The sequence below is a fragment of the Schistocerca nitens genome, chromosome 3 (assembly GCF_023898315.1).
Source record: "Schistocerca nitens isolate TAMUIC-IGC-003100 chromosome 3, iqSchNite1.1, whole genome shotgun sequence".
Classification (NCBI taxonomy): Eukaryota; Metazoa; Arthropoda; class Insecta; order Orthoptera; family Acrididae; genus Schistocerca; species Schistocerca nitens.
The window spans coordinates 561,779,281-561,803,306 of NC_064616.1; the positions used below are offsets into that span (position 1 = coordinate 561,779,281).

A 24,026-nucleotide genomic window follows, 5' to 3' on the forward strand; every position below is an offset into this window, starting at 1 on the left:
CTCTATTAAAGTTATTATCGCTAAGTCTAATTTCGACTGCTTCTCGGATCACAGAGTCCCAGTAATTCGATGTGTGGGCTATTACTCTGGTTTCTTCAAATAAAGTCTTATGCTTGTTAAGCAGGCTATGTTCAGCCACCGCTGATTTTTCCAAATACCTGTATTTCAGGTGGCGTTGGTGCTCGATGAAGCGGTCGGCAACGGTTCTTACAGACTGGCCCACGTAATTCTTGCCGCATTCGCAAGGAATGGTATAAATTCCCGGCACTCTTAAGCCGAGACTATCTTTGACTGGTCTCAACATTTCCTTAATTTTCCTAGGTGGTCAGAAAACTGGTTTTATTCCTTGCCTCTTCAGGACTCTGGCTATCTTGCTCGTTGTAGCACCGCAAAAAGGAAGCCGCGCTATGTGTTGGTCCTCTTCTTGTATGTGGCCGGCATTGTGTCTTACTTTCTTGGACAATACTGATTTAATTTCACCGGCAGAATAATCATTCCTCTTGAAAACAGTCGTCAAATGGTTAATCTCGGGACCGAGGTGGTCCTTGTCGGAAATAGTCCTGGCTCTGTGTACTAAAGTATTCAGCATAGCTCTCTTCTGAGACGGATGATGGAAGCTATGGCTATGCAGATATAAGTCTGTATGGGTTGGCTTCCTGTACACAGAATGGCCCAGTCGTCCATCCGGCTTTCGCTCTATCAACACATCTAAAAAAGGTAACTTCCCTTCCTTCTCTACCTCCAATGTAAATTTTATGTTTGGATGTACACCATTCAGATGTTCGACGAACTGCTGCAGCGTGTCGCTGCCGTGTGGCCAGATTAAAAAAGTATCGTCGACGTATCTGTAGAAGCATGATGGGCGGAGGTGAGCACTGCTCAGGGCTCGTTCTTCGAAGTCCCCCATGAAAAAATTCGCTATTGCTGGTGACAGTGGCGAACCCATGGCTGTTCCATCCGTCATTTCATAATAATTTCCACTGTATAAAAAATAAGTGGTCGTCAAGGTATGCCGGAACAACTTCAAAATTTCTGAGGAGAAATGAGCAGCCAACAGTTGTAATGTGTCATCCACAGGTACTTTGGTGAACAGATGGTTCAAATGGCTCTGAACACTATGGGACTCAACTGCTGTGGTCATAAGTCCCCTAGAACTTAGAACTACTTAAACCTAACTAACCTAAGGACAGCACACAACACCCAGCCATCACGAGGCAGAGAAAATCCCTGACCCCGCCAGGAATCGAACCCGGGAACCCGGGCGTTTGGTGAACAGAGAAACCACGTCGAGGCTGACCATGATATCACTTGTGCCTATCTTCATCTGTTTTATGATATCAACAAACATTTTTGAATTTTTAATATGATGTGGGCAGTGACCAACTATAGGCGCCAACAATTTAGTTGAGTGCTTTGCAAGCTTGTACGTAGGAGAGCCAATAGCGCTAACAATCGGTCTCAACGGGACGTTCTCCATATGAACCTTTGGCAAACCGTACAGTCTTGGTGGCCTAGGTGCTCTCGGCTGTAAGTTCTTCACCAGTTCGTCGGAGAGGCCAGTGTTTTTTAGTAGCTCCCTTGTCTTCCTGCTGAGCGCCGATGTGGGATCCCGTCTGAGAACCCGGTATGTGCTGTCCTCCAGTAATAATCCAACTTTCTTATGGTAATCTGTAGCATTGAGGATTACCGTGGTGTTCCCCTTGTCAGCAGGTAAAACAACTAGATCTTCATCCTCCTGCAACAATTTCAGTCCTTGTCTCTCCTCTCTGCTGATGTTTGACTTAGGTGGCTTGGATGTCACTAAAATCCGGCTAGTAGCAAGCCTTACGTCATCCGCTGCTTCTTGAGGAAGATGACGAACTGCTTGTTCCACTCCACTAATGATCTCAACCACCGGTAACTTACATGGAGCTGGGGCAAAGTTCAATCCTTTACTGAGAGCCGAGATGGTAGCTTCATCAAGTTCCTTGTCAGAGAAGTTGATAACAGTGCAGTGAATGCCGTTGGACCCAGTGGTTCCTTGATCACGGTTAAGCCGCTCAAATTTATTGGCCTGTTTCGCCGTAGTCCTGCTTAAATTGGCTCGTTGGTGTGCCGCCAAAGTCATATCCACCTATTCCCAGTCCAATGGTGAGAGGACTACGGCCAGAAATAAATGGCAACTAAATAACAGGCGAGCGTTCATGTCTAGTTCATACCTGGTATGACGTATCCTCTCCTTCACAATAGCATGGCTGGTCTTTCGTAAAATTCTGTTTACTGCAGCGCTTCTGATGTGGTGTTTGACGACTGCAAACTTCGGTACTACCTCCTTGTCACGACAGCGTTGTAAAAAAGCCAGATTGCTCAGCAACTGAGACTGTTTCAGGCGCAGCTTCTCCAGGTGACGAACGCTGCGCGCTATGTCCTCCCCGTAGAGGAAACTAATATGGCTACGAAGTCTTTTGCGACGTATTTCTTGAGTAAAAATCTCTCGGTGTACATGCCGCGTCAAATCAGGATAAAACTCCAAGCTTTCGACCACTACCTCCATGGTCGTTGTCAGGGCTAAAACTGACTGTCGTGAACTAGCAAGGTTCCCACTTTTATATGCAAAGGACGGCTTCTGATTGGCTGGAATGCATCAGCGATATGGTGCGTAGTGAAGTAGTGCCCTCTACTTCCATAGATGTAGTTGCTATCCCGCGTTGCTTGCAGGGATGCAAGGGATGGCGCTGCAAGCAACGCGGGATAGCAACTACATCTATGGAAGTAGAGGGCACTACTTCACTACGCGCCATATCACTGACGTATTCCAGCCAATCAGAAGCCGTCCTTTGCATATAAAAGTGGGAACCTTGCTAGTTCACGACAGTCAGTTTTAGCCCTGACGACGACCATGGAGGTAGTGGTTGAAAGCTTGGAGTTTTATCCTGATTTGATGCGGCATGTACACCTAGAGATTTATACTCAAGAAATACGTCGCGAAAGACTTCGTAGCCGTATTAGTTTCCTCTACGGGGAGGACATAGCGCGCAGCGTTCGTCACCTGGAGAAGCTGCGCCTGAAACAGTCTCAGTTGCTGAGCAATCTGGCTTTTTTACAACGCTGTCGTGACAAGGAGGTAGTACCGAAGTTTGCAGTCGTCAAACACCACATCAGAAGCGCTGCAGTAAACAGAATTTTACGAAAGACCAGCCATGCTATTGTGAAGGAGAGGATACGTCATACCAGGTATGAACTAGACATGAACGCTCGCCTGTTATTTAGTTGCCATTTATTTCTGGCCGTAGTCCTCTCACCATTGGACTGGGAATGGGTGGATATGACTTTGGCGGCACACCAACGAGCCAATTTAAGCAGGACTACGGCGAAACAGGCCAATAAATTTGAGCGGCTTAACCGTGATCAAGGAACTACTGGGTCCAACGGCATTCACTGCACTGTTATCAACTTCTCTGACAAGGAACTTGATGAAGCTACCATCTCGGCTCTCAGTAAAGGATTGAACTTTGCCCCAGCTCCATGTAAGTTACCGGTGGTTGAGATCATTAGTGGAGTGGAACAAGCAGTTCGTCATCTTCCTCAAGAAGCAGCGGATGACGTAAGGCTTGCTACTAGCCGGATTTTAGTGACATCCAAGCCGCCTAAGTCAAACATCAGCAGAGAGGAGAGACAAGGACTGAAATTGTTGCAGAAGGATGAAGATCTAGTTGTTTTACCTGCTGACAAGGGGAACACCACGGTAATCCTCAATGCTACAGATTACCATAAGAAAGTTGGATTATTACTGGAGGACAGCACATACCGGGTTCTCAGACGGGATCCCACATCGGCGCTCAGCAGGAAGACAAGGGAGCTACTAAAAAACACTGGCCTCTCCGACGAACTGGTGAAGAACTTACAGCCGAGAGCACCTAGGCCACCAAGACTGTACGGTTTGCCAAAGGTTCATATGGAGAACGTCCCGTTGAGACCGATTGTTAGCGCTATTGGCTCTCCTACGTACAAGCTTGCAAAGCACTCAACTAAATTGTTGGCGCCTATAGTTGGTCACTGCCCACATCATATTAAAAATTCAAAAATGTTTGTTGATATCATAAAACAGATGAAGATAGGCCCAAGTGATATCATGGTCAGCCTCGACATGGTTTCTCTGTTCTTCAAAGTACCTGTGGATGACACATTACAACTGTTAGCTGCTCATTTCTCCTCAGAAATTTTGAAGTTGTTCCGGCATACCTTGACGACCACTTATTTTTTATACAGTGGAAATTATTATGAAATGACGGATGGAACAGCCATGGGTTCGCCACTGTCACCAGCAATAGCGAATTTTTTCATGGGGGACTTCGAAGAACGAGCCCTGAGCAGTGCTCACCTCCGCCCATCATGCTTCTACAGATACGTCGACGATACTTTTTTAATCTGGCCACACGGCAGCGACACGCTGCAGCAGTTCGTCGAACATCTGAATGGTGTACATCCAAACATAAAATTTACATTGGAGGTAGAGAAGGAAGGGAAGTTACCTTTTTTAGATGTGTTGGTAGAGCGAAAGCTGGATGGACGACTGGGCCATTCTGTGTACAGGAAGCCAACCCATACAGACTTATATCTGCATAGCCATAGCTTCCATCATCCGTCTCAGAAGAGAGCTATGCTGAATACTTTAGTACACAGAGCCAGGACTATTTCTGACAAGGACCACCTCGGTCCCGAGATTAACCATTTGACGACTGTTTTCAAGAGGAATGGTTATTCTGCCAGTGAAATTAAATCAGTATTGTCCAAGAAAGTAAGACACAATGCCGGCCACATACAAGAAGAGGACCAACACATAGCGCGGCTTCCTTTTTGCGGTGCTACAACGAGCAAGATAGCCAGAGTCCTGAAGAGGCAAGGAATAAAACCAGTTTTCCGACCACCTAGGAAAATTAAGGAAATGTTGAGACCAGTCAAACAAAAATAGTCTCGGCTTAAGAGTGCTGGGAATTTATACTATTCCTTGCGAATGCGGCACGAATTACGTGGGCCAGTCAGTAAGAACCGTTGCTGACCGCTTCATCGAGCACCAACGCCACCTGAAATACAGGTATTTGGAAAAATCAGCGGTGGCTGAACATAGCCTGCTTAACAAGCATAAGATTTTATTTGAAGAAACCAGAGTAATAGCCCACACATCGAATTACTGGGACTCTGTGATCCGGGAAGCAGTCGAAATTAGACTTAGCGATAATAACTTTAATAGAGACAACAGCTATGCACTTAGCAACACTTGGAAGAGTGCACTGGATAAAGAAAAATCACAGAGAAAAACTTCTCGCACTTTACCTCCTGATTCAAGGGATGGCGCTGCAAGCAACGCGGGATAGCAACTACATCTATGGAAGTAGAGGGCACTACTTCACTACGCGCCATATCGCTGACGTATTCCAGCCAATCAGAAGCCGTCCTTTGCACATAAAAGTGGGAACCTCGCTAGTTCACGACAGTCAGTTTTAGCCCTGACGACGACCATGGAGGTAGTGGTCAAAAGCTTGGAGTTTTATCCTGATTTGACGCGGCATGTACACCGAGAGATTTTTACTCTAGAATTTTAGTGGTTACACACCTGATCTAATGGATCAATCATTACACTGTGTGAACTTGAAGATGCATAGGGGAGATAATATTTTCCATGAGGTACAAAATGAAATGTTAATGTATTCATTTTTCTTTCTTTGAGCATATATGCAATTTAATGTTACAAATAAAATAAAAATTCATGTTCTAAGTTAACATGTCTGACAGAATTAATCTCTTTTTTTTCTGTTTTTCCAAAAGTACTTAATCAGTTATACACATTTTGTGAATGATGTATCCAATGCACACAAATAGTAGATTCATTTTTTTAAACTTTTATAATAATAGAAGTAGTAACACTAGCTTACTTAAACAGATAATTAGCAATTCAGATGCATAATATATTCAGTACCTACCTCTTCTGCTGTTAATCGGGACCCAAAGATCCACAGTAAATCATTTATATCTTCAAGCCCTGCTGTCTCATCCAGAGACACACCTATCTGAAAAGAATACTAATGTGAGAAATTTTTACATACAAATGAAAATATCACACATATGTTGGCAAAAAAAGTATATACACTTCATTGAAATTATCTTTTCTAGTTAAATGCATTATAATTGTAATTACTCATGTGAGTACTGGTGAAGAAAATTTAGGTGGAAATTCTATAGAGTGCCTTAAATTGATGGTGAAGTAACATTCCTAATATTTGTATTGTACTTGCAATTTTGTATTGCAGATTTTTTTCTCAATACTTTACATTTTTAATATTATATTAGCCCATGCTATTTTTCTCACTTTCTTCATAAATAAAGCACTGACAGAATGTCTGTATCAGTTTTATTAAGGTTTGTTCTGCAGAAAGGGAAGTATTATAAGCTGTTAATTATGGCTAAATACCACAAATGAAACAATTTTTTCTCAAATAATTGATCAAACATAAATTGCAATGGAAAAGTACTGAATTAATTAAAAAAACATGTATCTCACATTTATCTATCAAATTTTATGACTGACTTAAACATTACGTTGGATGTTAATTGCAAGGGAAAAATATAGTTATTGTCTGCAATAATATAACTTCTTTTGGTACATCATACACCTACATCTAGAATCTGTAAACTGCCTTATTGTATAAGGTGGAATCCCACTATTATTTCCCTTCTTTTATAATGGTACCAAACTGGCTTTGTCACTGCAAGTCTTTGGTGGCACACGATGAGCTGGTCTTTTATTCTGAAACTGATTTTATTGGAGATCTCACTGTTCACTAACTAAGGCAATGTCACTGATAGGAGTGTGTAAGGCTTTTACATTTATTCATATTAACATACATTAATGATTACCAGTCATAGGTAGCCTCATAATATTATTAATTTGTTGTTAATAAGTATATTATTATTAAATCTGTTCTGAAGAGTCCACTTTCCTTCAAAACAATACTATCAAGCCAAGTTAGTTTTGTCTTAAAACAGATTCCAACCTTGAACTCAAATTAATGCCAACACCAGACTTGACAAAAATTTATATATATAGACACACACACACACACACACACACACACACACACACACACACACACACACACACACACACAGATGTTTGCGAGATGGTAGCATAATGTTTATGATGTCATATCTCCTGACCTGTGTGTTGCACAATGATATAATTTTCCAAGTACACTCATGATTAAGTAACTGTACCCCATATGGCCTACCTAAGAAAGTTATTTTTTTTAATACTTTTATGAGTGGCAGTAAATTATGACGGTTGGTTGCAATCTAAAGTACATCAAATTGGACATGTAGTAGTATGATGTGGAGCAAGTAAAATGTTTAGATATGCCATAATAATAAGTATAAAAAAGATTGGTTTGGAGGATATTAAGTATGCTGTGTTCCCAACGTGGCAACTTCTTTTAATAACAATTCTTTTAGTAACAAATTACAAGTACTGGAAACTAATGAAATCTGATTTTCAGTATGCATTACACTTATTAACACAAACTGATACAAGCTGATTCAGTTGTTTGACGAAGTTAATTTTAAGGACTTTAATCAATGCAGATGTAAAAAACAGAAGGAAAAAAAACTTAAGCAGCCTTAGTGGTTCAGTCTCACAAAATTGTTTACCAGGACATATTCAGCAATTGTAACGGTTTCTGAAGGGTTCATTATTCACTTACATGAGTTATTTATGACTCTGAACTGACAAAAATATTGTTTCATTTTGTTAATCACTGCCCTCAAAGCTTGGGAATTAAAACACCCCCTCTTCTTTCTTTAATCTGACAAATTCCTCATGGATGTAATGACCACAAATGAAACACACACATATATCTGTCACTGAATCTTCTTTGCACACTTTACAAAATCCAGATTCATCCTTGTGTACCAATCTGGCTTTTTGGCTGGTTCCTTGGATGGATCTGGTTATATTTAGGGTATTCTAGGAATTTTGGTTCACTCTTTCATTGGAAAGAGTGATTTTTTCACAATGGTACCATTATTGTTCAAAGCAGGTTTTTTCTTGGATGCTAGAGCACTTTTTTCCTTTGATGTTGGAGTAGCTCAGCAAATGTGCTCATACCAGCAGCTCCATCACCATCTCAATCAATATAGCCTTTTCAACAGAGTCATCCTTCTCCACTGAAAATTTGTGAGTTCCATTCCAATTAATGTTTGGCACACCTGAAAACCCAAACTCTGAAGATGAAGTGTCTCCTGATTTTTGTGGAGTTGATGTTGACAGAGGTTCTGAAGCTACAGGACTTTGTGATCCAGAAGCTGTATTAGGTGCAAATGCAATGTCCAGAATTGCATTAAGATCATATGGATACAATCCAGTAGCCATAAACCAAGATGTGATATTACATATGGTCATCGATTTTTCGCAAACTTTGACAAAGATTGTTCCAAAGCATTGCTTAGTTATTGCTTTCTCACAATGATTTTTCCAGTACATCATTACTTCTTGATGCAAGCGCTGTTTGAAATGAATGAAATACTTCCTTATCAAGTGGCTGCAGTCCATGAATAATATTGGAAGGGAGACAGTATAAAAATATATCATACAGGCCTGTGGTTTCCACTATTACAATATCTAAGTGGCTTTTAGGTATATAAAAATCAGTAAGCACTGACCAACAGGTTTATGATGACCAGAACAGTGTAACCATTCAACAAAACTCACTGATCACTTTTCTAACATGCAGCAAACAGATCCTTTAGGTAGATCATCAGCAAAATCTGGTTCCATGCATTCTCCTTTGATTAAGGAACTACTGCTCCTGTTGCAGTTGCACAAGAGACAATTATGTGACTACTGCATGTGCCTTTCTTTGTGGGCACTTATGGTTCCTTATGTAAATTCAATCTGCACTCTCTCTCATCTATGGAGAAAGTCTTCCAGGATTTCCAAAAATAACTTCTGTGCTCTAGTCAAATTAAAATATTGAGATTTTCTGATAGGAATTGAAGGGTTTTCCTTTAAAAATTTCCTTGACCATTTGTGGCTTGCAACCTGTGTAATATCAGAAATAGGTGAGTAATACTGCTTTTCTCAGAGTATCTGTAGACATGTAGTCTTAAAATTTTAGTTGTTATTGGAGAGCCCACTTCTGCCAAACTTATTATTCAAGAACAGAGTTCAGGATTTTGTTCTTCAGACAAAGTAAACTTTCACTCCAACTTTGTTTTGACTTTGCATCCAAATTTGACACACCAATGCAGAGTTCTTCATGGAATCCTAAATTCTTTTTCTGCTTTATAGTCTGACACTTCTTCCTTGGTGATGGCTTCTACAGCTTTTTTTAGATCATCCTTGCTTCACTGAGACTGTTTCTTATCATGGTTTGAAGTTAAACCTACAGAAAATAAATAAAAAGTAAACTGTATACTCAGGATGGCCTCCTATCAATAATGGGTATACTCAGTATGTCCTACCAGGCCATATTGGATCCAACTTACAAGAAAAGCATTTCACACTCATAGGTACACAAATATTGGAAAAACTGATTACATGATTTACAACAGAACAGATGCATGAAGTAAATGGCAAGTAACACTTGAAGAAACAGTTTAATGAATGAATGACACAAAAAACTCACCTGCATAAGATAATAACTTTTTTCTTTGGATGGCAAATACCAAAAGCTCTGTTGTGAAATGGCTGATTGTCACTAAAGACTGTGTGACATGCAGAGACAGCTGATGCAGCTTGCCAAACGTGTATGAGCTTCCATTCATCTGCTATCAAAGTTATCAAGAAATAGCCATTAGGCTGTATTGAGTCACAGGACCCATGGGGTACATTTACCTTATGTGTAGATACTGGTACTGTCCACAAAATGTGTTGTGAATAGAGTTAGTAGTAAGGAAGTAACAAATTAAAATGTCATATCTTATAGTGCTTAAGTTTTACTGTCTGAACAGTGAAAATGTAATAAGCAATATACATTCTTCCTATCATCCTTATGTGGGTGTGTGTGTGTGTGAGGGGGGGGGCGGGGGGGGGGGGGGGGTCATCAGTGAGGAAAAGTTTCACAAATATTTGAAATTATGTGTAAAGATTCTTGCAAGTTGCGAAATGCTCTCATTCTCAAATACTGGATGAATAAAGTCCATGTATTGTATGCGCAATTAGTTACACTGCCTCACGAAAAAATACACAGTTTCTTGTCTTATCGTGTTAAACTTCTGACATTAGATTATACCTCTTACTGAACAGATTGTGACAGTATTTAAAATTTTAAATTCAGTCAATAATTACGCAAAATACAGAAAACCAAATTTTTATTGCTCCCTGAAAGCCATCAGATATGCAACCTGCAGCACGTCCCACACACCACGTCTCGGGAAAGTCGCTTTGTACTACAGACCTGTGTGCAACTTTTACAATTAGATTTACACCAGTTAATTACTAGCCACAGACTTTGTCACTGATATATGTTGATGTAATGATTATACTCTAATGATTACACAAACTGACACAGAGATCTGAAAAAAGCATATTTGTACCATCAGTGTGTATAACTGGATGCTTATTCTCAACCAGTTTTGATTACTACAATCATCCTCAAAAGAGAAAAACAGTGAAGGCTACATCAATGGATCAAATAAAAAATAATCACACAACTGTACAGTTGATGGCACAAATATGCATTTTTCAAATTATCTAACAGTTGTAGATAGTCACCTATGAAAACCTCTACTGACATAGAGATGTTAGCTGATGAAACCTACCACTGGCTTTTATACTAAGATGTAAAGGCAGATTCCCATACAGAGATGTTACCTGGGTGATAGCTAAGCATGGACAGCTGACGTGCTGTTAGGTGGGGCTATATAAAAGACAAATGTGCAGATAATTTGTGAAATTGTTAATTATAATTTATTTTATTTTATATCAGTGTTGTTGTTGTGCTCTTCAGTACAGAGACTGGTTTGATGCAGCTTTCCATACTACTATATCCCGTGCAAGCTTCTTCATCTCCCAGTACCTACTGCAACCTACATCCTTCTGAATCTGCTTAGTGTATTCATCTCTTGGTCACCCTCTATGATTTTTACCCTCCACGCTGCCCTCCAATACTAAATTGGTGATCCCTTGATGCCTCAGAATATGTCCTACCAAGTGATCCCTTCTCCTAGTCAAGTTGTTGTGACTCGCTGATCTTTCAAAGTGCCGTCGCGCAGTTACACGTGTCCTCTACATGCGGTGCTGTCTGCCAGCCATGCAGCAGCAGCGCTACCTAAGCGGCCAGCCAGCCAGCGGCCACTACACTCGAACTCAGTTATGATTTGATTGTTAAAGCATACACATGTCTTACTCTGTTTACTTGATCTGTGACTTTCATGTATTGCATCTTCCTTGAAATATATTTGTTCAACTTGAAGTTACAACAATGGGTGACAAGGTAGTGATTTTTCTTTTCCATCGTTGACCCACATGTTTCCGTGGATACTTTAGAGCAACTATTGCAAGGTCTCATAGAACAGCAAACACTTCTCACAAATGCGATTCGTGATTTCGTCGCGGCATCAAATGCGGGGCGTCTCTCGTCGTTGTCTCTACCTCCTTTTCCTCCTTATGACGAGACGGTGGAAGACTGGTCTGATTACGAAAAACGTCTTCGACAGCACTTCTTGGCATTTCATGTCATGGACAAACAAACATGTAAGTCTCTGTCCCTTTAATGGATTTCACCTCAAATGTATCGGTTGTTGTCGGAATTGGCTCCTTTGAAAATCCTGCGTCTTTGTCCTTTGCTGAAATGTGCTCACTTCTGTCTGTCTATTTTCAAAAGCAAACGCATGTGGTAGCCTCTCGTGTTGCCTTTTATCATTGTCAAAAACAACCGAATCAATCCTATCATGCTTGGGCTGCTGAACTTCACGGCCTCAGTAGAAAGTGTCAATTCGTTACTGAAGTTCACAAAGAATCCTACGCCGATTCCATGGTATGGGATGCTATTATCTGATCGGCGCCCGACAAAGAAGTTAGGCAACGTGCCCTTCAGTTTGCAAATCCAACTCTACATGAAGTCCTATCCATCGCTCAGTCTTTTGAAGTTTCTCATGCCGCTGGAGCGCAAATTGAGGCATGGGGCGACGTCAGGGAAATACAACCTCTGTGCGATGTTGACGAAGTGTGTGGCATGTCCCCGCCGGCCGACGTGCCGGCCGACGTGGCCGCAGTGCGCTCCCAAGCACAGCCTCAGCCTAACCATAAACAAACCTCTAAGAAACTGCAGAAAAACCCACGGCAGCTTCCTTCATGTCCGCGGTGTTTTACGAAACATTCACGAGAAGAAGGTCCACAACGTTGGGCAATGTGTGGAAAAAAAAAAGGCTCGTGTGTCATCCGTTTGCAAATCCAACCGTATACATGATGTTCATGAACATGACGCTGATTCTATTTCTGTGTTGTCTGTCAATTGTACTTCTTCCCTTTCAGGGACGTTATTCCTCACTGTCCAAATACTTGGTCGAGATGTTCGCATGCATGTGGATACTGGTTCTGCTGCCACTATCATCAATTCTCAGACATATCTTCAGTTGGGTTCTCCAACCTTGTCACCTATCACAAGGCAATTATGGACTTAAGTGTTATCTTCAGAAATCAAAATTTTTTCAGGCATCTATCACGTACTTGGGGTTTCAACTCTCTCGGGGCGGTATTCGTCTGCTTCAGCAAACTTTCGCTGTGATCGATGCCCTTCCTCGCCCTACTTCTGTTACGGAACTGCAGGCCTTCTTGGGGAAAATAGCATACTATCACAAGTTTTTACCATCTGCTGCTTAGGTGGCTCAGCCGTTGCATCACTTGTTGCATAAAAATGTGCCATTTCACTGGTCCACATCATGTGATGCGGCTTTCCAGAAATTTAAGACTATGCTGAAACAGGCCCCGTGCCTGGCTACTTATCAACCTGGCCAACATCTTGTTCTTGCCACAGACGCCTCTCAATATGGGGTCGGTGCAGTCCTTGCACACCGTTTATCTGACGGTTCTGAACAACCCATTGCTTATGCCTCCAAAACGCTCATGGATGACCAACAAAAATATTCTCAAATTGAAAAAGAAGCTTTGGCCATTATTTATGCACTTCATAAGTTTGGTGTTTTTCTCTATCAATCCAAATATTCATCTTGTTACAGATCACAAACCACTTGTTTCCTTGTTTCATCCATCAACGTCACTTCCCGACAAGGCTGCACACCGCCTTCAGCATTGGGCTCTTTACTTGTCTCATTTCAATTATGAGATTCATTTCCGGCTGACGGCTGAACATGCGAATGCTGATGCACTAGATCGCCTTCCAATGGGTCCTGATCTGGCATTCGATAGGGATGAACTTTTGTGTTTCCACCTGGATGTTGCCGAGCAGCGGGTTGTGGACAGGTTCCCCATCACCGGAGACCAGCTGGCGGCTGCTACAGGTTCTGACCCTACCCTCTCCCGGGTTTTATGCTGTATTCAGAAGGGTTGGCCAGATCGTCTGTCCACTAAGACTTCTGATCCGTTGCGGAACTACTAAGCTTTGCATTACCGCCTCACGGCTAGGGTTGGTGTTATCCTCCTTTCCACCAAAAATGCTTCGCCGCGTGTTGTGGTACCTGCGTCTTTGTGTGCTTCGGTCTTGCACCTCCTTCACCAAGGGCACTGGGGTGTGTCTCGCACAAAATCTCTGGCGCGCCATCATGTGTACTGGCCTGGCATCGACTCTGAAATCGCACACATGGTCGCTGCCTGCGGCCCTTGTGCGTCACAGGCCACCACCCCAAAGTCATCTTTGTCACCGTGGCCTTTGCCTGAGAAGCCCTGGGAGCGTATTCATGCTGACTTCACAGAACATTTTTTAGGTACTTATTGGCTTCTCGTTAGTGATGCCTACACTAACTTTACTTTCATTGTCCGTTGCACGTCGCCTACCACCACAACAACCACCAATGCTCTAGCTCGCATTTTCTCTTTGGAAGGCCTTCCCTCTACTCTTGTTACTTATAATGGTCCGCAATTTGCCTCTTCCTATTTTGCAGATTTTTGTGCCCGTCATGGTGTCATGCATGTCACGGCCCCTCCGTTCCATCCACAGTCAAACAGTGAGGCTGAACGACTGGTACGCACATTTAAGGCTCAGATGAGGAAACTCCTGACTTCTTCTGCTGCTGATGATGATGCGCTTCTCCAATTTCTGGCTTCTTACCATTTCACCCCCATGGGCGACCACAGCCCGGCTGAGCTCTTACATGGCTGACAGCCCCGCACGCTATTTCATCTTCTGCGGCCTTCCACCTCACGGCCACGGGTGCCTTCACTTGGCCGGTTCACCGCCGACGACCTTTTATGGGTACGGGGATATGGCAGGTGGCCAAAATGGAGTCCTGGCAGCATCTTAAGACACCGTGTCCAATGCCTCTATGAAATACAGATGGACAAGGGTGTTGCAGTGCGTCATTCGGACCAGCTTTGGCCTCGTGTGCCGGCAACGCCTTTTCCGGATGCCGCTACACTACCTTCGGCTCTACCTGACACTCGGGATACTGGAATCTCTCATTACTCACAACGCAGTCCTCTCACCATTATATTGGTGCCAGCACAAGAACTGATGCCACCAGGAGACGTGCCCATGCAGGAACCAGATGACCATCATCTGTCTGAGCAACTATACTCGCCTCCTTCTCCTACGGACGCGGACGCATCATCCATGTCTCCTGTTACAACAACCGGACTTGCCGCAATGGGCACATTGGTGCATGGGGCCCCAGCAGATTTGACCCCGACGTCTCCTGTCATCTCGACCCATTATCATTGAGAACACTTCCGTCCATACGCGAAGCCGCCTCCTTGAGACATTACGGCCAGTCAAACAACACCTATGGACGTTAGACATCTACAGGCCACCTCCATCAAGACCTGTGCAAAATACTTCAAAGGGGGGGGGGGGGGAATGTGTTGTGACTCGCCAATCTTTCAAAGTGCCGCCGTGCAGTTACGCGCGTCCTCTACATGCGGCACTGTCTGCCAGCCATGCAGCAGCAGCGCCACCTCAGCAGCCAGCCAGCCAGCGGCCGCTTGACTTGGACTCAGCTATGATTTGACTGTTAAAGTGTACACACATCTTACTCTGTTTACTTGATCTGTGACTTTCATGTATTGCATCTTCCTTGAAATATATTTGTTCAACTTGAAGTTATAACACAAGTTGTGCCACAAATTTCTCTTCTCCCCAATTCTATTCAACACCTCCTCATTAGATATATGATCTACCCATCTAATCTTCAGCATTCTTCTGTAGCACCACATTTTGAAAGATTCTATTCTATTCTTGTCTAAACTATTATTTGTCACATTTCACTTCCATACATGGATACACTTCATACAAATACTTTCAGAAATGACTTCATGACACTTAAATTTATACTCAATGTTAACAAATTTCTCTTCTTCAGAAACGCTTTCCTTGCCATTGCCAGTCTACATTTTATATCCTCTGTACTTCGACCATCATCAGTTATTTTGCTCCCCAAAGAGCAAAACTCATCTACTACTTTAAGTGTCTCATTTCCTAATCTAATTCCCTCAGCATCACAAGACTTAATTCGACTACATTCCATTATCCTCGTTTTGCTTTTGTTGATGTTCATCTAACATCCTCCTTTCAAGACACTGTCCATTCTGTTCAACTGCTCTTCCAGGACCTCTGCTATCTCTGACAGAATTACAATGTCACTGGCAAATTTCAAAGTTTTTATTTCTTCACCATGGAGTTTAATTCCTACTCCGAATTTTTCTTTTGTTTTCTTTAGTGCTTGCTCAATAACCAGATAGAATAACATGAAGGATAGGCTACAAACCTGTATCACTCCCTTCCCAACCACTGCTTCCCTTTCATACCCCTCAACTCTTATAACTGCCATCTGGTTTCTATACAAATTATAAATAGCCTTTCACTCCCTGTATTTTACACCTGCCACCTTCAGAATTTGAAAGAGAATATTCCAGTCAACATTGTCAAAAGCTTTCTCTAAGCCTACAAATTCTAGAAACATAGGGTTGCCTTTCCTTAATCTATCTTCTAAAATAAGTCATAGGGTCAGTATTGCCTCAAGTTTTCCAACATTTCTACGGAATCCAAACTGATCTTCCCCGAGGTTGGCTTCTACCAGTTTTTCCATTCATCTGTAAACAATTTGTGTTAGTATTTTGCAGCCATGGCTTATTACACTGATAGTTCGGAAATTTTCACATCTGTCAACACCTGCTTTCTTTGGGATTGGAATTATTATATTCTTCTTGACGTCTGAGGGTATTTCGCCTGTCTCATACACCTCCCTCACCAGATGGTAGAGTTTTGTCAGGGCTGGCTCTCCAAAGGCTATCAGTAGTTCTAATGGAATGTTGTCTACTCCCAGGGCCTTGTTTCGACTAAGGTTTTTCAGTGCTCTATCACACTCTTCACGCAGTATCATATTTCCCATTTCATGTTCATCTACATCCTCTTCCATTTCCAGAACATTGTCCTCAAGAACATCGCCCTTGTATACACCCTCTATATACTCCTTTCACCTTTCTGCTTTCCCTTCTTTGCTTAGAACTGGGTTTCCATCTCAGCTCTTGATATTCTCCTTTCTCCAAAGGTCTCTTTAATTTTCCTGTAGGCAGTATCTATCTTACCCCTAGTGAGATATGCCTCTACATCCTTACATTTGTCCTCTAGCCATCCCTGCTTAGCCATTCTGCACTTCCTGCCAATCTCATTTTTGAGACGTTTGTATTCCTTTTTGCCTGCTTCACTTACTGCATTTTTATATTTTCTCCATTCATTAATTAAATTCAATATATCTTCTGTTACCCAAGGCTTTCTATTAGCCCTTGTCTTTTTACCTACTTGATCCTCTGATGCCTTCACTATTTCATCCCTCAAAGCTACCCATTCTTCTTCTACTGCATTTCTTTCCCACATTCCTGTCAATGGTTCCCTAATTCTCTCCCTGAAAGTCTCTAGAACCTCTGGTTCTTTAAGTTTATTCAGGTCCCATCTCCTTAAAATCCCACCTTTTTACAGTTTCTTCAGCTTTAATCTACAGTTCATAACCAATAGATTGTGGTCAGAGTCCACATCAGCCCCCGGAAATGTCTTACAATTTAAAATCTGGTTCCTATATCTCTGTCTTACCATTATATAATCTGTCTGAAACCTTCCAATATCTCCAGGTCTCTTCCATGCATACAACCTTCTTTCATGGTTCTTGAACCAAGTGTTAGCTATGATTAAGCTGTGCTCTGTGCAAAAGTCTACCAGGTAGCTTCCTCTTTTATTCTATACCCCCATTCCATATTCACCTACTACATTACCTTCCCTTCCTTTTCCTACTATCAAGTTCCAGTCACCCATGACTATTAAATTTTCTTCTCCCTTCACTATCTGAATAATTTCTTTTATCTCATCATACATTTCATCAATCTCTTCGCCATCTGCGGAGGTAGTTGGCATATAAACTTGTACTGCTGTGGTAGGTGTGGGCTCCGTATCTATCTTGGCCACAATAATGCATTCACTGTGCTGTTTGTAGTAGTTTACCCACATTCTTATTTTTTTATTCATTATTAAACCTACTCCTGCATTACCCCTATTTGATTTTGTATTTATAACCCTGTATTCACCTGACCAAAAGTCTTGTTCCTCATGCCACTGAACTTCACTAATTCCCACTATATCTAACCTTAACCTATCAATTTTCCTTTTTAAATTTTCTATCCTACCTGTCTGATTAAGGGATCTGACTTTCCACACTCCGACCCGTAAAATGCCAGTTTTCTTTCTCCTGATAAAAACATCCTCCTGAGTAGTCCCCGCCCGAAGATTTGAATGGGGGGCTATTTTACCTCCGGATTATTTTACCCAAGAGGATGCCATCATCATTTAACTATACAGTAAACTATACAGTAAAGCTGCGTGCCCTTGGGAAAAATTATGGCTGTAGTTTCCCCTTGCTTTCAGGAGTTTGCAATACCAGCACAGCAAGGTCGTTTTGGTTAGTGTTAGAAGGCCAGATCAGTCAATCATCCACGCTGTTGCCCCTGCAACTACTGAAAATGCTGCTGCCCCTCTTCACAAACCACACGTTTGTCCTGCCTCTCAACAGGTACCCCTCCATTGTGGTTGCACCTACGGTACGGCTATCTGTATTGCTGAGGCAAGGTCCATGGGCCATGGGCCGGGGGGGGGGGGGGGGGGGGGAGGGTCGGTGGGGTGTTATATCAGTATAAGAGGCAAAACCATTTGGTTTAGACAAAGCATACTTCCGTAGAGGATCGCTGGGTTTCATGCAAAATTCTTAGGTTCCTAATTTCTTAATTAGTTGCTTATTTGGATAACTAAGTGCACTATCTGATTTTTGGTGTTGTCATCTTCAGTCCTGAGACTGGTTTGATGCAGCTCTCCATGCTACTCTATCCTGTGCAAGCTTCTTCATCTCCCAGTACTTACTGCAACCTACATCCTTCTGAATCTGCTTAGTGTATTCATCTCTTGGTCTCCCTCTGCGATTTTTACCCTCCACACTGCCCTCCAATGCTAAATTTGTGATCCCTCGATGCCTCAGAACATGTCCTATCAACCGGTCCCTTCTTCTTGTCAAGTTGTGCCACAAACTCCTCTTCTCCCCAATTCTATTCAATACCTCCTCATTAGTTATGTGATCTACCCATCTAATCTTCAGCATTCTTCTGTACCACCACATTTCGAAAGCTTCTATTCTCTTCTTGTCCAAACTATTTATCGTCCATGGTTCACTTCCATACATGGCTACACTCCATACAAATACTTTCAGAAACGACTTCCTGACACTTAAATCTATACTCGATGTTAACAAATTCCTCTTCTTCAGAAACGCTTTCCTTGCCATTGCCAGTCTACATTTTATATCCTCTCTACTTCGACCATCATCAGTTATTTTGCTCCCCAAATAGCAAAACTCCTTTACTATTTTAAGCATCTCATTTCCTAATCTAATTCCCTCAGCATCACCTGATTTAATTCGACTACATTCCATTATCCTCGTTTTTCTTTTGTTGATGTTCATCTTATACCCCCCTTTCAAGACACTGTCCATTCCGTTCAACAGCTCTTCCAAGTCCTTTGCTGTCTCTGACAGAATTACAATGTCATCGGCGAACCTCAACGTTTTTATTTCTTCTCCATGGACTTTAATACCTACTCCGAATTTTTCTTTTGTTTCCTTTACTGCTTGCTCAATATACAGATTGAATAACATTGGGGACAGGCTACAACCCTGTCTCACTCCCTTCCCAACCGCTGCTTCCCTTTCATGCCCCTCGACTCTTATAACTGCCATCTGGTTTCTGTACAAATTGTAAATAGCCTTTTGCTTCCTGTATTTTACCCCTGCCACCTTTAGAATTTGAAAGAGAGTATTCCAGTCAACATTGTGAAAAGCTTTCTCCAAGTCTACAAATGCTAGAAATTTAGGTTTGTCTTTCCTTAATCTATTTTCTAAGATAAGTCTTAGGGTCAGTATTGCCTCACGTGTTCCAACATTTCTGCGGAATCCAAACTGATCTTCGCCGAGGTCGGCTTGTACCAGTTTTTCCGTTCTTCTGTAAAGAATTCGCGTTAGTATTTTGCAGCTGTGACTTATTAAATTGATAGTTCGGTAATTTTCACATCTGTCAACACCTGCTTTCTTTGGGATTGGAATTATTATATTCTTCTTGTAGTCTAATGGTATTTCGCCTGTCTCATACATCTTGCTCACCAGATGGTAGAGTTTTGTCAGGACTTAGAAAAATTAAAGTGACAAAAGCATATTGTCAAATCTGGAAAGTAAACAAACTTAAAAGTTCAAAAATTAAAAGCTTTTTATGTAGGTCATTAATGTTACTGAATTTTTGAAGAAAGTGAACAGTTTACTGGTAAGAGTGAAATTAAGTCTCTCCAAAGAGCTATGCATTTTTATGAATGAACAGTTATTAGTTCATCACATTTTCACGACCTCATGCCATGGGAACAAATTTCAGTTACAAATTTATCTTTAACAAAATGTTTTATGGAAAACTGTCTATTCCATTGGAATTAGCAGCACTCAAATAATCTAGTGAACTATGAACTTTAATGATGTATTGCTGAAATAGGTCCGCCTCCGTAGCAGGGTGGTAAGCGTGCTTGTTTGCCATGTAGGGGACCCGGGTTAGATTCTCAGCACTGCCAGGGATTTTTCCTGGTGGGAGAAATGGTATGGGGTGTACTTAGCCTCAGAAGGCTAACTGAGGAGCTTCTCAACTGATTAGTAACAGTTACAACTTTAATAAACCTGACAACGACTGGAAGCGTGGTGTGCTGACCACATGCCCCTCCATACTGTATCCAATGATGCCATGGGAAAGGATGACATGATGGTCAGTCAGGCCTGATTGGCCTGTCTACAGACAGAATACAGATCTTTACCTGTACCTTACTACCTTTATATGAATTTTGACACGTTTGCTACTAGTTTGACAATTAAAAGGGGAAAAATTAGTTATCTAAAGGAGTAGAAAGGTAGCAAATAGAGTAACTCCATGTTGTTGCATTACACTTTGTTCCAATCACAGATGGTGCTTGGGAAGAGCAACTGTCAGTAAGCCTCTTTGTGTGCTTGAATTTCTTTGATTTTTCCATCATGGTCACTTCACGAGACGTACGCAGGAATAAGTAATTAATTGCCCAACACATTTTGGAATGTACTCTTCATAAATTTCAATGCTAAATTTCTCTGTGAAGCTGAAAGTTCTTTCTGTAGTGTCAGCTGAATGAACCCATGACAACATGCACTGCTCTTAACAATTTTTGGACATGAGTTATATGACTTATGTGTAGTATACAGATATTGTACTTTATTATATTGCAAAATAAATCATAAATTCTAAGTACAGTCAGTGATTTTTCTTTCGCTTGTGCCTTTGTCCCAGCGCAGGTATGCAGGGTCAGCATGGTTAACTGGATTTGGCAATGTTAGATCAAGGGGTGACCAGATGCCCTTCCTGCCACCATAAGGTGTGGTGTGTACCCCAACTGTCTGCGACTAGTGGAATCCATGGAATAATGTGAACGTGTTCAGATGTCTGTGAGCCATGTAACTGAGGCAGGACGTGGGGACCAGCCCAGTATTCACCTAGGGGGATATGGAAAACCACCTAAAAACCACATCCAGGCTGGCCGGCACACCAACTGTCATCGTAAATCCGCCGGGTGGATTCCATCCGGGGCCAGCGCACCTACCCGAGTCCACAAAGCAGTGCATTAATGCTCTTGGCTAACTTGGCAGGTCTAATTACAATCAGTGATTGCCCTCTAAATTTACATTAAAACATAAAAGGAGGAAGGGTGATTTGAGTTTAATGTCACATTGACAATGTGGTCATTAGAGATGGCACTAAAACATAGTAAAAAGAAAAGTTGAACATGAAAGTACTCACCATTTCATCATCATATACTCTGAGGTTAATCTCCTTCTGGCGTGCACGGTGCAATATTTCTGCACAATCCATGCTAGGTGTTATCTTGATTGTGTCAAAATACATAGGATTGAGGACTGTGTTCCCATTTTCCTTTATACCTATGTGGACAGATACAGATATACCATGTGAATAGCTCTCATGGCTAGCAATATCATTATGTATTGCAAATTGAATATTGACTGTATTTCAAGAGTCTAAATTAGTGATGAATCATTAACAATCTCTTACGCAATAGTAAACAGTACCTAAGAAAAAAAGTACGATATCCATAATCTGTTATTGTTCTAATATACCATCACTTGATCAATATTCCAACTCACAGTGGCGGCATTGGCATCTGTGTAACTGATATTTCCACATACAGTGGTTGTGACTCCACATGTCATAGCAAAAATGCCAGATGTGGATGGATATTGGTCTGCTACAGGAAATACATATCCAGCACACTGGCTGGGTCAGCAATTTGTATCTTCCCATTTAAGCTTATGTTACACTGATATCCAAATACAGGTGTTACCTCAGTCTTTGGATTCTGACTTGGATTTGGCATCCTGATTGTGTATTTTGTTAAACAAAACATACATAGGCAACCCACTACCACTAACAGATACATACAGAAGGGACACACGTAACTCTGTAACTGCAAAACAGCAGAGCTTCAAATCTAAAAAAGTTCCAATCTACAATAACAGAGGAAGTAGCGAATGAAGGTGACTGCAAATTTCTTCACAACTTACTTGCTTTAGAAAATGGGAAAGGGTAGCTTCTCTAATTACTTGAAACTTTCTCTCTTCCAGATACATAGCTCACTTCCAACATAAAATGGGATGCATACTAGAACAATTAACTTATGCTTCTCCTGATGATGGTCTGTCTTTTGCACCACCAGACTTTCCCAGATTGTGCCTGAAAAGACTGGAAACTGAGAGGGACATTGTTGTTGCTGTTGTTGTTGTTGTGATCTTCAGCCCAGAGACTGGTTTGATGCAGCTCTCCATGCTATTCTATCCTGTGCAAGCTTTGTCATCTCCCAGTACCTACTGCAACCCACATTCTTCTGAATCTGTTTAGTGTATTCAACTCTTGGTCCCCCTCTACGATTTTTACCCTCCACGCTGCCCTCCAATACTAAATTGATGATCCCTTGATGCCTCAGAATATGTCCTAACAACTGCTCCCTTCTTCTAGTCAAGTTGTGCCACAAATTTCTCTTCTCCCCAATTCTATCCAGTACCTTCTCATTAGTTATGTGATCTATTCATCTAATCTTCAGCATTCTCCTGTTGCACCACATTTTGAAAGCTTCTATTCTCTTCTTGTCTTAACTACTTATCATCCACATTTCACATCCATACATGGCTACACTCCATAAACATACTTTCAGAAACAACTTCCTGACAGTTAAATCTATACTCAATGTTAACAAATTCCTCTTCTTCAGAAATTCTTTCCTTTCCATTACCTGTCTACATTTTATATCTTCTATATTTCGACCATCATCAGTTATTTTGCTCCCCAAATAGCAAAACTCCTTCACTACTTTAAGTGTCTCATTACCTAATGTAATTCCCTCAGCATCACCCAACTTAATTCGACTACATTCCATTATCCTCATTTTGCTTTTGTTGATGTTCATCTTATATCCTCCTTTCAAGACACTGTCCATTTAATTACAGTGTAATCGGTGAACCTCAAAGATTTTATTTCTTCTCCATGGATTTTAATTCCTAATCCGAATTTTGTTTTCTTTACTGCCTGCTCAGTATACAGATTGAATAACATCGGGGATAGGCTACAAACCTGTATCACTCCCTTCCCAACCACTGCTTCCCTTTCATGCCCCTCAACTCTTATAACTGCCATCTGGTTTCTGTACAAATTGTAAATAGCCTTTCACTTCCTGTATTTTGCTCCTGCCACCTTTAGAATTTGGAAGAGTATTCCAGTCAACATTGTCAAAAGCTTTCTCTAAGCCTACAAATTCTAGAAACATAGGATTGCCTTTCCTTAATCTATCTTCTAAAATAAGTCATAGGGTCAGTATTGCCTCAAGTTTTCCAACATTTTTACAGAATCCAAACTGATCTTCCCCGAGGTTGGCTTCTACCAGTTTTTCCATTCACCTGTAAATAATTAATGTTAGTATTTTGCAGCCGTGGCTTATAAAACTGATAGTTTGGTAATTTTCACATCTGTCAACACCTGCTTTCTTTGGGATTGGAATTATTATATTCTTCTTGACGTCTGAGGGTATTTCGCCTGTCTCATACACCTCCCTCACCAGATGGTAGAGTTTTGTCAGGGCTGGCTCTCCAAAGGCTATCAGTAGTTCTAATGGAATGTTGTCTACTCCCAGGGCCTTGTTTCGACTAAGGTTTATCAGTGCTCTATCAGACTCGTCACGCAGTATCATATTTCCCATTTCATGTTCAACTTCATCCTCTTCCATTTC

At 41.6% G+C, this 24,026-nt stretch overlaps 1 protein-coding gene across 1 annotated transcript in view; it reads right to left on the bottom strand.

Moving 5' to 3' along the window:
* Positions 1 to 24,026, bottom strand: part of LOC126248468 (glycine dehydrogenase (decarboxylating), mitochondrial) — a 318,452-nt gene that overhangs the window by 113,714 nt on the left and 180,712 nt on the right. The window contains exons 8-9 of the mRNA XM_049949479.1: positions 21,533 to 21,672; positions 5,961 to 6,047 (exon numbers count right to left, since the gene is read on the bottom strand). Coding sequence (XP_049805436.1) covers positions 5,961 to 6,047; positions 21,533 to 21,672 — 227 coding nt within the window. The remainder of the gene's footprint in view (positions 1 to 5,960; positions 6,048 to 21,532; positions 21,673 to 24,026) is intronic.